This window comes from Talpa europaea, assembly GCF_964194135.1.
Source record: "Talpa europaea genome assembly, chromosome: 7".
Taxonomy (NCBI): Eukaryota; Metazoa; Chordata; class Mammalia; order Eulipotyphla; family Talpidae; genus Talpa; species Talpa europaea.
The window spans coordinates 119,414,338-119,430,519 of record NC_140074.1 but is presented as its reverse complement, the minus strand read 5'-3'; the positions used below and the strand labels follow the sequence as shown (position 1 = coordinate 119,430,519).

The window sequence follows — 16,182 nt, the reverse complement described above, 5'->3', positions numbered from 1 at the left end:
CTGGTGGCGCAGCGGTTGAGCACTGAGTTGCGAAGCTGCCCGCAACCTCTGCAGCGCCGGTTCGATCCCCGGCTGCTCCCCGGCCACCGGAGGAAGGTCCCACATGGTGCGCAGACCTCTCCTGCTGCCCGCTGCTCCCCTCAGCAGTGTACTTCGGTCCTTCTGCCTGCTCTGCTCCCCGCTCTGGCTCTGGTGAATTCTCTCACCCTCCCACGCTTCTGACTGTACCCAGTGTTTGTATAAATAAATAAAAATAAATCTTAAAAAAAAAAAAAAACACATTATCCCCATCCAGAAAGATTCCCCACAAAAGCAGTAAAAATGAAAAGTTTTGTTAATGGATAAACATTGGACCAGACAGTGACCCCCATCACAGTCAACCCCACAGAAAGAAATCTCCCCCTTTCATACAGCCAGCCACACATAGCCCAGTCCACACCTGTTCTCCAGGTGAACAGTGACACCTCCTCAAAGAAGGGGACTTTCCCAGCACCACTGCCACTTGTAGTTCCTCCAGACTCTACCTGGTGATGGAGTCCCCACCTGTGCTGGCTAACAGGTTTTAGAAAAAGGAAACATCAACTTCTCTAGAAAAGGCGGGCTCCCCCTCCCACACAAACTGGGAGACAGGCGTGCTCTTTCCCTTGAATGTTTACCTTCCAAGGTGACACTCCCAGGTCCTGGAGAAAGACAGTCCTCGGTCATAAAGTCGGCCAAGGGCTTGCTTAATTTCAAAAAGATTTACTTATTTTTCAAAGAGATGAAGAATGTACACGTCTCCAAAAGCAAATGTTCTAAGGGTAGGGAGTGTGGGAAGTGTGTCGTCCCTCATTTTCCATTGGAAGAATTAAGCCTCTTATTTTTAATTTGTATTTGCCCTTACAAGCCTTCTCTGATCCCCTCAGCAAAGAGTAATTACTCCTTCTTTGGAGGTGCCTCTCTTGTGCTGCTTCCCACTTTCTACCTTGTCCTGAAGCAATTTCCACTGGATCCTGTCTATTTCCTTTCTGCATCCCTTGTGGGGCACGGCACACTGCCCAGAACCCCCACTCAGAAATGACTCCAGGCAACAGAGAGATCCTGTGAGATGGAAATGTTCTGGCTCTTGACTGTATCGTTGTCAACACCTGGGTTATGCTATTGTCCTTTGCTTTGTAAGATGTTACCATTGGGAGAACTCAACAAGTGTTACTATCTCACAACTCAAATCGACAGTTACCTCAAGATAAAAAGTTTAATTAAAAATGTAAAAGGCCCTTGAAGGAATAAACACACGTGCATTATTAGCCATCAATAATAGCTATAGTACTTTAAAAAGAAATATGATCTCAGCTGAAGAGAAGGAAATTCAGAGCTATACTCAGGAGCACAGTTAAGGGAACACTTTAGAAAACCATGGGGAATCTGGTGGCGCAGCGGTTGAGCGCTGGGCTGCGCGAAACTGCCCGCAACCTCTGCAGCACCAGTTCGATTCCCGGCCGCCAGCAAGGTTCCCACATGGTGCACAGACCTCTCCTGCCGTACCTGCTGCTCCCTTCAGCAGTGTATTTCGTCAGTTTGCCTGTTCTGATCCCCGCTCTGGCTCTGGTGAATTTTCTCACCCTCCCCTGCTTCTGACTGTACCCAGTGCTTGTGTAAATAAATAAATAAATATTAAAAAAAAAAAAAAAAAAAGAAAACCATGGGGAAGTTCTATCAGGGTACTAAAAACTTCTGTGTAGGGCAGACCGCCTGTGAGAATAGCCTAAGTAAAAATGTTTAAACAATATTTAAAACGGAGAAAAATAAGACAACTGACATAAAATCCAAGAAAGGATAAATATAAGTGCAAGGGATTAAGTTGTTCAGAATAAAGGGGAGGGGAAATGACTATCACTAGTCTGTCAAGACCACTTAATAGCAGACAGCAAGGCCAATGTCATCAGCCAGAAAAATCAATATTTCAAAGACTGGAGTCGCTAAGAGGACACCTGTCAAATGTACTTGGTTCCCAACAATGATCCCTCTTCCAGGGGTCAGAAAAGAATAGCAAATACTGTAGCTCTAATGGGACTGTGGAGTGGGTCTAAGAACTCTAAGTTCAAAGGCTGAGGCTTCATTAAGATTCGTCCAGACGAAAAAAGGATGGAGAAAAAGAAACTGATTCCCAGAATAGTTTTCTCTAGTGCTTGTCGTCTACAAAGCTAACATTTTAATACGAGTTGAACTTGTGCTTCACTGAAACTGCAATTGCTTTCCCCCTCACCTTCTGTTTCATTTTAGAGCATGAAACATCTATGTGTGCTGGGCTGCAGTGCACAAAGTAGGAAGGGGAAGAGCTATGGAAGATGCCAGAGGAAATAGGACCCAAAGACAAAGTCCTTGACTGGAGAAATAGCCCTGCCCTTTTACCCTTGAGTTCCAGGGCAGGGAGTGAGGCTGGAATTGGCCCAGACTCTGCCTGGTTACCGCATGTGAAGCGGACGTGCAGGGCACAGGAACCGCGTGTCCATGTTGCTCAGACACCTTGAAGCATGCTGGAAAATGCTGACGAACATGTTCCAACACAAATCTCTTTGTCTAGTTATATTCTTAACTGACATACAAAATATCAGATTAAATCGTATCATGTGGAGGCATGCATCTTAGTACAAAAATCAACTATAGGATGAAGAGAGGACAAAGAGAAGTAAGGCGTGTTGCTTATCATAATTTTTTCAATTTTTATAAAATAATTTTTTAAAATACAAAAAAAATTATCTTTACTTGGTGGCTAAACTATATCTATAATCCTATTAAAATGCATGATCAATTTTTTAAAAATCACAATATCCTAATCTGCTAAAGAAATTGGGGTCTCCCTGGTGGGGCAAGGGGCTAAGCACTGTGCTGTGAAGCAATCTGCAGCCTCTGCAGCACAGGTTCAATCCCCGGCTGGCCAGGGAGCTACCCACATAGTGAGGCAGACCTCTGCTGTCTTGCCCGCTGCTCCCCTCAGCAGTGTATTTCAGTCAGTCTGCCTGTTCTGCTCCCAACTCTGTCTCTGGTGAAGCCTCTCAGTCCCCACATCTCTGGCCTGTACCCCAGCTCTCGTATGCATACATAAATAAATCTGTAAAAAAAAAAAAAAAGAAATTATACCTAATAAAATAATACCCAAGCTCTAAGGGATTGCCCCCCAAAATGAAAAGATCTTGGACTGATATGTCTGGCTAAGGAAGAGACTGATATTTACAACCACTGCTTAATATAAACTTGGGGGGCCTATCTTTTAGAATAAAAGATGATCACAATGTTTATGTCTAAGACAAAACACTGCATGGATTAAGACGTGTGACCCTTAAATACAACAAAACAGGTTCTTTAAAGGGTGCTTACATAAAAATAAATCAATGCATTCATTTCCTTCCAATATTCTCTCCTCCTTAAAGCAAAAATTCAAATAGGTTAGAAGAGACATTGATGTCAAAGTCCCAGCCTATCACCCAGTAGAAATCCATCCAGGAGGACGGGCTGGTATCTGAGTTGCATGGATTTTTAAACACTAAACACTTGGGAAGGGTAATGTTTTTTGCACTATTTATCTGTCTCCTGGTAATTCAGCCCTTGTCCACCTCCGCAAGCAAATAGGTTACTCGAGTTCACTGCCCCAGGGGAGGGTGAAACGAACACAAAGTGTCTGGTTTAGGATGAAGAGGACTCAAGCCCCAGACTAAAGGGAAACATTACTTGTTCTGCACATATTTAAAATCCATAGTCTCTTGCCAGACACAGAACTGGGGCTTGGTGATAGCACAATGGGCAAGACAGTGCTAGGGGCTGACGTTCTAGAATAGAACCTTAGAAATAGATGCACTTCCCCAGACTGGACAGAGGGAAAAGTGTGAGGAATGATGAGACAGGGGCCCAAACCCTGTGTGTGAGTCAGAGCCCCTGCACCCCAGTAACCTGCTCAGGACCATTGTGCCCTGCTTCTTGGACAGTGGCCCCAGGAAGGAACAAGAGCCACATGGGTCATGGCTGCTGATGTGTTTAGGTAGATGGAGACAATTGACCTTATTTTTTCTATGTCACCGGCAGGTTGAAGCATCAGAGTGATTCTCATGCTTTGGAGCATGGAAGGAAGAATGGAGGAGAGCAGCTGGGTGCTGTGAGGACAAAGGCAAATTGAAAATAAGAAACCTAGGGCCTCCCTTGTAGCGCAAGGGGTTAAGATGCAACCTATGCAGATATCCGCAGCCACTGCTGCACGAGTTCGATCCCCAGCCAGGGAGAAACCCACATGGCGCAGCAGACTTCTCCTGCTTCACCCGCTGCTCCCCTCAGCAGTGTATTTCAGTCAGTCTGCCTGTTCTGCTCCCCACTCTGTCTCTGGTGAATCCTCTCACCCCCCACACCTCTGGCCTGCACCCCAGTTCTTGTATGCATAAATAGATAATCTTTTTAAAAAGAAAGAAAGAAAAAAGAAAGGGGAGATTTCTTTCTGTGTTTGCTGTCTTCCAGGGGCTTGACTGTGATGCGGGTCACCTTGTTTTTATTCAATAATAAAAATGCTTTCCTCTTGGGCCTCCCTGGTGGCACAGATGGTTGAGCGCCGCACTGTGATGCTGTCTGCAGCCTCTGCAGTGCCGGGTTCGATCCCGGCCAGCCAGCGAGAACCCTACATGGCGCAGCAGACCTCTCCTGTCTCACCCACTGCTCCCCTCAGCAGTGTACTTCCGTCAATTTGCCTGTTCTGTTCTCCACTCTGTCTCTGGTGACTCCTCTCACCCTCCAGCGCATCTGGCCTGTACCCCAGTTCTTGTATAAAAATAAATCTTTTTTTAAAAAAAAGTGCTTTCCTCTTGCCATTGGAGAGAATGTCCAATGGTTGGGAGTTTTTGTTTTTTTAATTACTTCCCCAACAGTGAGAAAGAGACAACAGGACAGAACAGTGGCTGGTTTGGTGAGCATGGGTTTGGGCAGATGACACCAAGGATGCTACCCTTCTGCTAGTCACAACTACAGAAGTTCCCCAAGCTTGGATGCAAGCTTCTGGATAAAAAGCAGGAAGTTCCACTGGTGAGATTTCATTGCACATCTTCTGCAGGATGGAATCTCAAAGAATAATTTATTATAAAAAACAAAAGATACATGTATACATCTTAACTCCCCGAGTCACTGGCCTCAAACCAGTACCAACACAGATCCTAGGACTTGCCAGCATTTCCCTGTGGGAGTCTTACTTTCTTCAGACACTTGTACTAGTAACCCATTTCCTCTGGAATTAGAGTGAGTGTAAGGAAACGTAACATTTATAATAGTGGCTCTCAAACTTTGCTGGTATTAGACTCTGATGCCCTGAGAATATCCTGAGCTAATAAGACAAACTCTGGGAGGAGGGCCTGGCCCTCACTATTTCTTTAAAGTTCTGCAAGAGGTTTCACTGTACAGGCAAGTTTGAGGACGAGCAATGTAAAGTGGGCCCTCTCAAATTTTAGTGCACACACAAATCACCTGGAGAGCTTGTTTAAATGAAGATTCTGGTGGAGTAAGTGTGGGGGAAGACCTAGGAACCTGCGTTTCTAACAAACTCTAGGTAGCACAGATTTAAAGACCCCCATGCGCCGAGTGTTTTACTTCTGATTACCAAGAAGTTGGGTAGTAGTGGTGCTCTGAAGAGGAGGGTTTGGAGTTAGAATACTGGATCTGAATCTTGGCCCTGAGCTTCACTGTGCTCCAGTACCTTTATCTATCAAAGGAGGAAGGTGATGGTTCATCTCCAGCTGTGTGTAATAATAACAATGTGAGGCGTATCACTGATCTCATTTCACAGATGAAAGCATTGTAATTCAGGGCCTCCCGGTCGGTGGCGCAGCGGTTGTGCGCTGGGTTGCGAAGCTGCCCGCGGCCTCTGCGGCGCCGGTTTGATCCCCGGCTACTCCCCGGCCACCAGAGGAGGGTCCCACATGGCGCGCAGACCTCTCCTGCCGCCCGCTGCTCCCCTCAGCAGTGTACTTCGGTCCTTCTGCCTGCTCTGCTCCCCGCTCTGGCTCTGGTGAATTCTCTCACCCTCCCGCGCTTCTGACTGTACCCAGTGCATGTATAAACAAAACAAACAAACAAATAAATCATAAATAAAAATACATGCCTCTTTAAAAAAAAAAAGAAAACATTGTAATTCAAAGAGCATCAGTGCTTTATCACAGCTCATCTTGCTAATAATTGGCAGGCAAAGGCTCAACCCCAGATCATCATTTTAAAAGTCTGGAATTCATTTAATCCAAATATTCTCCCCTCCTCCCTGTGTCTGAGCATGGAACCACTGAAGTTCTCATCACAGAGAATGTAACCCAAGGTCATCTCTGCCTCGCCCCCTTCCCTTCATAATCACTTGCTGAAACTCACTGGTGGCCATCCTGCCGCACCTATTCTAGCCCCAGATTCACAGTCCTTGAGTCTTTCCCCCCAAACTTCAAAAATATCTTGGTGTTTCTGTTTATGAATTCTGGCTCTCTGATCAGTGTCCTGCCTCTCAAGCCTTTGACACGTCTCTGCAGTTAATTTGACTACGTCAGCTTTACAAAATGACTGAAGACTAGATAGAAGGAGGAAAGCACTTCTTACAGGTGGAAGAGCTTCAACGTGAGATATTTACAAGTGGCGTTTGTCATTCCTTGCACACCCACTAAGGCAGGCATAACCCCACAACCATCCACCTCAGTGACCACACCTGTGCCTGGGCCATCTGCTTGTGTTTCTTGTTAAAATGTGGGGAATGTCAGCTGTCAGCTCTCAGGCTTGGTTAGCACTTGCCTCCGTGATACCTGCCTCTGTAATGCGCCTTCAGGAGCCACCCCAATACATCAACCCCACCTTGAGCCACACAGCCTGTGTGCATCTGAGAGAGACACCGTCAATCATTCCCGCGCTAATGACAACCATCAACTTAGCCCGATGACAGTCGGAACATCCAGTATTTTCCAGCATAGTCTAAGGTCCTATAGGACTGCATTCCTTTACTCCAAAGGGTGGGGGTGGGGGGGTGGGAATCTTTAGTAAAAAATTGCGGCTATTACATATTGGGCCCAGATTTATTTCCACGCAGTATTTTGGGGAAACAAAATATATTTTTCTTTATGTTCTGCCCCATTTTCTTTCCACAAGATAAAATATGAACTATTTTCCCCCCAAAGTGTTCAAATTTACAGAGAAGCAATTCGGGAATCTTGAGGATGTTTTCATTATCCAGTTTCCTAGAATGACACTATACCAACAACAGGAGTGAGGATTTGCCAACGATTTGCCCCACTGAGGAGCAACGATCAAATACATTCCCAGCTCCTGAAAAGGGCGCTCTGCCTCTTTAAGGCTCCCGGGCTCGGTGCCGGCGACGCGCACAGAGGAGCAGGCAGCAGGCCGGGCTCTGCCGCAGCGACTGTCCTATCGATAAGGTTCAGTTAGCCAAGGTGGAGGATGGGAAAAGAATGGAGCTGTCCCAGCTACTCAATGAGATCAGGGCAAACTATGAAAAGCTCCTCACCAGAAATCAGATAGAGACCGTGCTCTCAACAAGGATCCAGGTAATGATTTCATACAGACAGGCACCTTCCAGGATAAGGAGACAATCCCTGTCTATTCAATTCCTGTCCCGGCCTCTCTGAGGTACAGTATTTCCTTTTCAATGCAGCATCTACTGGGGAAAGAATTTAGGTTTTACTGCAATGTGTCTGGGACTACAGGGGGAAATGCCGTGTTTATACTGTTAAAGGACCATTAAATAAATGCTGGCTGATGCACCTGATGTTTTTATAGAAATAAGGAGGTTCCTGTGTTAATAAGCATGGGGTCAACATACAATAAAATGGTGCACTCTAACCTCCTTTTCTGACATCCTTCAGGAAGAAAGCATTTGAAATACCCTTCACAGATATTATGGAGTTATTTATAGAGCTAATGGAAATGACATCTTTAAAAAAGACAAGCTTTATAGCAAGGTCTGCTAGCTTGCACACTTTGGAGAGATAACACTAAGTAACATAATTTCTAAAAGGCTTCTATGGTCTTTTTAATAAGTTCGGCTTTATACCAGACTGTTATAAATAGAAATCATTTGAGTGTGTGAAGGTGGCATCCAGAAACAATATAAATTGGGATGTTCAAAACCCCAAATTGATAATGACTTTCCATTTAGGTTATAGATTTTGGCTTGTGTGTACTTAAAGATGAGATGTTTATTTCCAATACTAGGCATCCAACATTTAAGTACTAAAAAAGTTAAATAAGGGTTACATCCTAATTTCAATAGACTTTTTTGTATTAAAGCTACAATTACCTTAAGCAGTTAACTAAGGTTTCACATCCTTAAACAGATATACACATATTTTAGAAACAAAGATTCAGAAATTCAGAAATTTTTTTCTTTTCTTTTTTTTAGTTTACCTATTATATCTGGGTTCAAGATTATTCCAAGCACCCAAATATAACAAGGAGTTTGCTTAAGAATATCACCAAAAGGGAAAAAATATTGCTGGGAAATCATAGGGTTTTACCCCATTAGCAAATTCATTATTAGTAACTTTATAAATTTCATCTCTGGATAACATTTTCAATAGCCATATAAAATGACTAGGTACCCCAGATTAAGCAAATTCTCTGGGATATTTGATTTATGTGTTGAAACAACTCACTTACCTATTACAAAGAGAAGGGAAAAAATTAATAGCTGACAATTTATGAAAATTATAAACTAAAAAACAGCAATGGTAGCAATACAAATTCTTTTGTTTATACGTCATAATGCCTAAATGAATAAATTAAGTGGAAAAGCAAGACTACAATAAATTTTGTTTAGTCTTTATACCATAAAACTACTTCAGGGGATTATTTTTGAAGAGTCAGCTAGAAATAAATTCAAGAAAGCCCAGTTATTATTCAATTATTACAAAATAAATAGAAGCCGTTTTCATTATTGATTGCTATTTAACAAACCACTCTGAAACTTAGGGTGTTCGCTTTCATGCATTATATCCTCTTGATCCCGTTGGCTGACTGGGTTCGGCGGGGGTGCTTCTTCTGCTGTGCATGATGTTGGCTGGGCCTGCAATCATCTTGGGGCACAACTGGTTCAGGATATGCAAGGTGGCTAACTATTGTGTCTGGCACCTTGTGGGGATTTCTGGAATACTGGCTCAGCTGTAACTCCTGGGTTTTTTCTCTCTCACCCTGTAGTCTCAAAGTCTCTCTCACTGGCCTCTGGGCATCATCTCTCCAAGATGTTGGAGAATCCTTACATGTTGGCCTGGGGCTCCCAAAATGCATAGGTGGGAGTTGTCGGGGGTTCCTAAAACTCAGGCCTAAAACTGGCACTTCTGCCCATTCTACTGGCCAGAGTGACACCTGGGCCTACACAGGGATATGAGTTTGGGGAGGTGTGGTTCATTTGGGGCCATCTTTGGAGTCCAGCTGCCATGCACACCTAGCTGCCAATTCCACACTCACTCCAAAAGACCAGGACATAACCAGCATTTTTATCCTCTTCTGTTTCCTAAATTCTTGACATCCTCTTTTGTACCTGCCAATATATAGTGTTGCTTGCCTTTGCCCACCTAACACTAAAAACAAGTGATACAACAAACTGAAAAAAGTGTGAATTTTGGTCTCTAAGGGCTTCATTCTCTATCCTTGCCCTAAACTTTATTCATATACTTCATTTTGCCTAATGTTTCCTTTTTTTAAAAAAATTATTATACTATCAAAATGCAATTTATAAGAACATTAAAAAATTATAATTTTGCTTCAAAATACTACAATCAATTCTGTACTTGCTCCTACTGCTCTTAAGAGTCAAATTTTGAGAATTCTGTTAAACTATGTAATAATAATATAAAATGGTAATGTACAATTTAAAATAACCCACTTGTTAGTTTATATGTGGATCTTTAGAAAACAACTGCTTAAGAAGTCCCTTTTGCTACTACTATAGAAACCCAAAATTATCATGCCTTCTGAAAAGATCATTCTGGAAGAGGTACAGCAATAGGGGGTTCTTTTAATACCAAAGTCATATTAGAGTTTTTAATACTCTAATACCTACGATAACTTAATGCTCTAAATTATCCACAATATATTCACTAGCAGTATTTACTCCCAGTGTATATACCCAGGCCCAGAATTCATCAGTTTAGAACATTTAGCTTTTTATCTCCCTTTATAAAACAGCCTACAAGAACACGTGGCAATCCTTAATAAACCCAGAAATAATGGAAGGTTACAAATCAGGGGTTTCAAAACTTAGCTCCTAGATACTACTACTTTTCATTTTAAAAGCTGTATTTTTCTCCATTTCAGACTGTCAGTGAGAAAGGACTTTTGAGGTTCACCTTCCATCTAAGAAGACTGAGATTGAAAGTGCACTTGACCTTCTCTCATATTTAATTAGTAACTAATCCCTAAAAGACATTTGTAATCTCACCATTTAAAGGAAAATAGTGATTCAATTTCTAAACTATTTTTATATAATTGCTTTGAAATGCTTCATTTTCAAGAGAGCTCTTTTTTGTTGTTGTTGTTGTTATTGTTGTTGGCTTTCTTCTAGCTAGAAGAAGATATAAGCAAAAAAATGGACAAGGATGAAGAGGCTTTAAAGGCAGCTCAGGCAGAACTCAAAGAGGCCCGACGCCAGTGGCACCACCTGCAAGTGGAAATTGAATCTCTCCATGCTGTGGTAAGAATGACCTCAAAAGCAGCTGACCCGTCAAGTCTCCAGATGTTATTTGATGAAGCGATAGAGAGGAATAATGTCCATTATTTTACAGAGAGACACTGAAAATCAAGGCCACTGATATCTATTCCTGGTCTAATTCAACTCTCCCCACTCCCTCCTTCATGGCTATGGCTATTATCAATTTACACAAGATTTAGTTCAAGCCTACAGAAATGAAGTAGTCCTTGCTTATCACCTGGGGTTCTCTGATTGGTGGAGTGGGAGAATATGGCCTTTGTCTTTATAAACCAAGTCAAACAGTGGGGAGCCTTATCCATATTACTGAGACACCTAATAGAATAATATTCAGACTCCTTCCTTAAAATGCCTTTTATAAGCAGTCTGCTCTGGCTTTGATACTCAATGTTTCACATTTTCAATGTTTAGAAAATCAAATAAATTTGGGATTTAAACCTCAAATAAATCAGAGTGATATAAGTTAATTGCACTGCAGAATTTTGTTTGTTGGCCATAAGAATTATGGCAGGCTTCCTTTGTAAGAGTAACCTGTCTAATTAGATATAGAGATAAATAATCTCTATATCTATAGATAACCATAGAGATATAGTTGGATATAGAGATAGAGTTAGATATAGATACAAATATAAATATAGACATACATATATAGACATAGACATAGATACATATATCTAGCTAGATATATGTAATATAATTTTTTTATAATTTGGGTCACACCCAAAGCTGAAAGGAAACACCTTTTGCATACATGATATACAATGATTGCAACCTTTTTTTAAAAGAAGAGAATGGGATAAAATGAAGACATTGCCTATCAGGTTTTCAGAACCCATTTTGTCTCCCTCCCTCCTTCACTGACAAAGATCTATCTCAAACAGGAAAGGGGCCTTGAAAACTCCCTCCAGGCCAGTGAGCAACATTACCAGACTCAACTGCAAGACCTAGAGGCAGTGATTGAAGGATTAGAAAAGGAGCTACAGGAAGTAAGACAAGGCATCGAAAAACAGCTTCAAGAACATGAGATGCTGCTCAACACGAAGATGAGGCTAGAACAAGAAATAGAGACTTATCGCCGCCTCCTAGAAAAGGAGGAGATCAGGTACCAAATTCCACATAGTTGATGACAAATTGCAAGAAATAAAGGGCCACATACACCAGTATTGTCATCGGAGAAATTAAATCTGAAAACTCATCATCAACATGGCAGGCTTACGGAGCCCCTACCATAAAATAAGGTTAGCACACCTGCAAGGAATATGCAAAACTACTTCCAGCCACTCAACAGTAAGAACAAAATAGTCAAAATTGGGACACTAGCTACCACAAAGAGCACATCATCCCTAGAACAAAATGTAACCAATTCTCAATCACTAAAAAAAAAAATATATTTTCTTAACTAATTCTCTCTTTTCTTGTTATTCATCTCTTTTAGAATTAGGTCTATGAACCACCCACAGAAGCAGCTTAGAAATTCACATATTCTTCACCTATTTAAATCCAGATACCACATGCCCCCAAGGGCCCAGCCCCATCACACATCAAACACCAAAATCATCATCATCATCATAATGACGATAATGTGATTATCTTACAGCCACAGTAAACAATGCTGTTCTGAGAAGAGGTCTGTAGAAGAGGTCCAGGTCTCCTGATAACAAAAAGTACCAAAAAGTTTTATTCACGCCTGTTCTAGTCTAAATCTTTTAAAATCCACATGGTTTTGAGTACAGCACAATTTCCGATTATCCATGGTCCCGTAAAAAAAAAAAAAAAAACTTTATTCTTGCTTGCTTCCATTCTGAGTCCTCTCTAAAACTAGATATAACAACTACAACCTATATCATAAATCTTGACATTTACTAAATATTTGGAAAACAAAATGAATTCAAAGTATACAGTTTCTAGCTGAGTGGTATCAGCCAAGTTACTGAACCTCCCTGCCTCAGTTTTCTCATCTATAAAACAGAAATACTAGTAACCTGATAAGATCATTGTGAAGATTAAAATAATTAATTTGTGAATTGCTTAACACAGCATTATATATAACAGTAAATATATGTATGCAATTATATAATGTATTTCTTACTCAAATATACAATTCAAATATGTAATTTCAAATATACTATTCAAATATATAATTTATTTATTTTTAAATGGTTATGAATTTTATTTAATTCCTAATACTTTAAGATGTTGATAAATTGATCTTTAATATTACTATAATTTTTTACTTATTATTCTATTTTTAAAATGTACAAGAAAGTATCAAAATGCAGTAGACTTCAATGTAGCACCTTAAGAGATAAATTATTTACAATGTTATTAAAGTCCTCCCCACATCCTAAACCACAACCACCTCCCCATCTCATCCTCCTGCCTCAATCTAACCTGGCTCCTGAAATTGATGATTAATACTTTCATAAATTCCTTTATACTAATATGTATGTATCACTAAGCAAATTATGAAGTTGCTTTTACATATTATTTTAACCTTTATAAAATTAGCTACAGTTTGTTTTGTTTTGTTTTTCATTCAGTGTATACTTGGGAGATTCATCCATAAATTCATTTATTTTCATGCTAAATAACATATACTACTACATTCCCTTAATGTGAGCATTGGTTTCAATTATATGCAAATATGATATTGCTCCTGTAACATACTTCTTTCTAATTTCAGATATTATGGCTGTATCCAAGGTGCAAAAAAAGAAAGAAAAGCTACCACGAGTAGGGTTGGCTTTGTTTTACCTTCAGGTGAGTTTCTGATGAATAAACTAGCTGGAAAGGTGAAGAGCTCTTGATAGGGAGTATAAATGAATAAACAAAATGCTCATAATAGCAAAAAACAAACAATATTTGACCATGTGACATAATCACTGTGAAGAACATTTCGACTTTGTAACTTAATATTTCATAAATAACATTTTCACAGCCATTATAAATGAAATATCTTTCTCAACAAAAGTTCCACAAAAGTTTGATAATGAAAAAGTGGAGACAGTGACCAAACAGGCGATATTAAATGGAAATATCGTGAAGGAGAGCACGGAAGCACACGGCACTATTCAGTAAGTAAAACAATGTTGACTAAGAAATCCTAATAAGTATATGCAAAGAAAGTAATTCTCACTGCATTATCTTACTAATTAATTTTCTTTGTTTGAATGTTTTCAAACATAATTTTAATCTACTGTGATTTTTTAATCTGACATGAATAAATATATATATAAACAAAAACTCTGATGGAGTACTCAATCCTTAATTCACCATTTCTCCTAAAATTATAACCAAAACATGAGCATCCCATTGAAGTCCTTAGGAATTAAATTTGTATGATTTTAAAGTATATAAACTATAAATTCTATAATGTATAGTGTAGATTATAATTATAATGTAAATTATACATTATACAAATTTCTTAATTTCTTTTTCAGATGGAATACATATTACATATTCTTTACTATTTCCATACTCCTTCATATAGAAAGGTTTATTTTATCATTTCAGGACAGAAAAAGTGGATGAAGTTATTAAAGAATGGGAAGGTTCCTTCTTTAAAGATAACCCTCGATTAAGGAAAAAATCTGTTTCTCTTCGTTTTGATCTTCATTTAGCTGCCACTGATGAAGGGTGTTTACAGACTAAGCAAGATAATCTACCAGATATAGAAGTCAGGCTTATCATGAGAAGGTCATGCAGTATCCCCTCCATTAAACATCCATCAGCAGCAAATTAATCTAAGGCAGTATTTGATTTGATTTAAAAATGACACTAGGATGGACCAAGGTGTCCATGCTGACCACCTTCTGTCCTAAAACATAAGTTTGTAAGTACGTATGTTATGATCGATGTGAGTCACTTCAGAGATAAAAAAGGTTAAGACACAAAATTTCTAATTATGGATGTATTTTTTGGAGAGGGGGCACTAAAATAAAATCAGAGATTCAGTATGATTTATTTATTTTTCAAAGTCTTCCCTTGAAATTTTGTCAGCAACTATAAGCATTAATCTGTGTTAGTTAAGTGTAACATTTCACTCCGTGGCTGAATATTGTAAGAAAAAGGGAATCGTTTGTTTAATACAATTGAATATTTAGTAATAATACATGAAGAATCTGAGTTACATATAATTGTCCATGACTGGTTCTAGCTAAAGGTTTTTCTACTTAAAAAAAAGATATCATTATAAACAAACTTCTAAAAAAGAGTCATTACACACTTAACAAAATTTTCCCTTTAGAGACAATCATTTGCACACCTAGAAAAAATAACATTTACTTTCCATGAGAACATACCTCAGGGCTAATTTTATGATTAAATACAATTAAGTTCATCTTTATCTGAAAGTTTTTGTAATCATTATGTGTTTTCCAGGAAAGTTTCTTTACTCAGTGAATTTTAAAGTTGTGTCCTCCCCATAAAAAAAAAAAGCCAGATAAACAAACAAAATATGAAAAGTTAGTTACTACAGGTACTCAGAGGGTAATCCAAACACTCACCACCCCAATTTTCCCATCTATATAGTAAAATGTGATTGATTTGGGTGTTGGATGTGAACATTAGATAAGATACTATGCGGAGATACTAAAGAAAGATAGTTCTTGTAATCATTTATGTGAATTAAGATAACATTAACTGTTATCTAAGCTAATAGTATTTGCAGGATTTCCATTTTAAATTGCTCAAACTAATAAATATGAATCGATAATATAATTGTGAATAAGTATTGTTGCAAAGTTTTTTAAATACTATTATTTAACACAAGTATGTTTATTTTAAGACTTTAAATAATAAATACTTGTTTAAAACATTAGAAATTTATAAGCTATTAATTTTTTTCTAAGCAGAAAAAAATGTCGAGAACAACTCCCGATACTTTTTTCCCAGCTAAGATGTCATCTAAGGGCTACAGCTACTTCTGTTAGCATTTCAGTCCAGCCTTTGCAACCTTTCTCTCTCTTGCCTTTATTTCAACCAGGTAAAAAAATGAACCTGAAGAAAATGTTAAAACACAATACAGGGATATAAAATTTTAAATGATCTTCCAATTCAGATTCCTTTGAGCCTGGCTTATTCTATTTAGTAAAAGATGATTTTGTTTTGTCAAGGGTACAACAGCATGTTAAGTGCTTATTCTTGTGGAAGCATCTGACCTAAAATACATCCTCTCCATAAGTGTTTTCAGTCAATAGTAGTTAAATGCTACTAACTTTATTAAAACTTTGGAAAATTGCAGTCATTTAAGCTATTGTACTAATGCAGTCATATAAGCTATTGTAGTATTCTAGACAACAATGATCATAATAAAGCAGTCTCTAAGTGTAATCTGTATGCGGTGTCAAGAATTTAGCACTGGGCATCATGAATGTAACTGCTTGTTATAGTAATTCCACTATCTATGCAGCTCTTGTGTGTATAAATGTACATTTTAATATGCAGTACTTGAATTTATGAGTTTTATTTGCTTTGGGGTATTT

The 16,182-nt window shown here is 39.2% G+C and overlaps 1 protein-coding gene across 1 annotated transcript; it reads left to right on the top strand.

The window, feature by feature from the left end:
* Positions 1–7,445: 7,445 nt before the first annotated feature.
* KRT222 (keratin 222) lies at positions 7,446–14,441 on the top strand (the record flags this gene model as incomplete). The annotated part of the gene is made up of 6 exons (XM_084237132.1): positions 7,446–7,541; positions 10,556–10,684; positions 11,581–11,801; positions 13,383–13,459; positions 13,638–13,773; positions 14,213–14,441. 6 exons carry the CDS (start codon positions 7,446–7,448, stop codon positions 14,439–14,441), a joined length of 888 nt encoding a protein of 295 aa, XP_084093258.1.
* Positions 14,442–16,182: the final 1,741 nt, after the last annotated feature.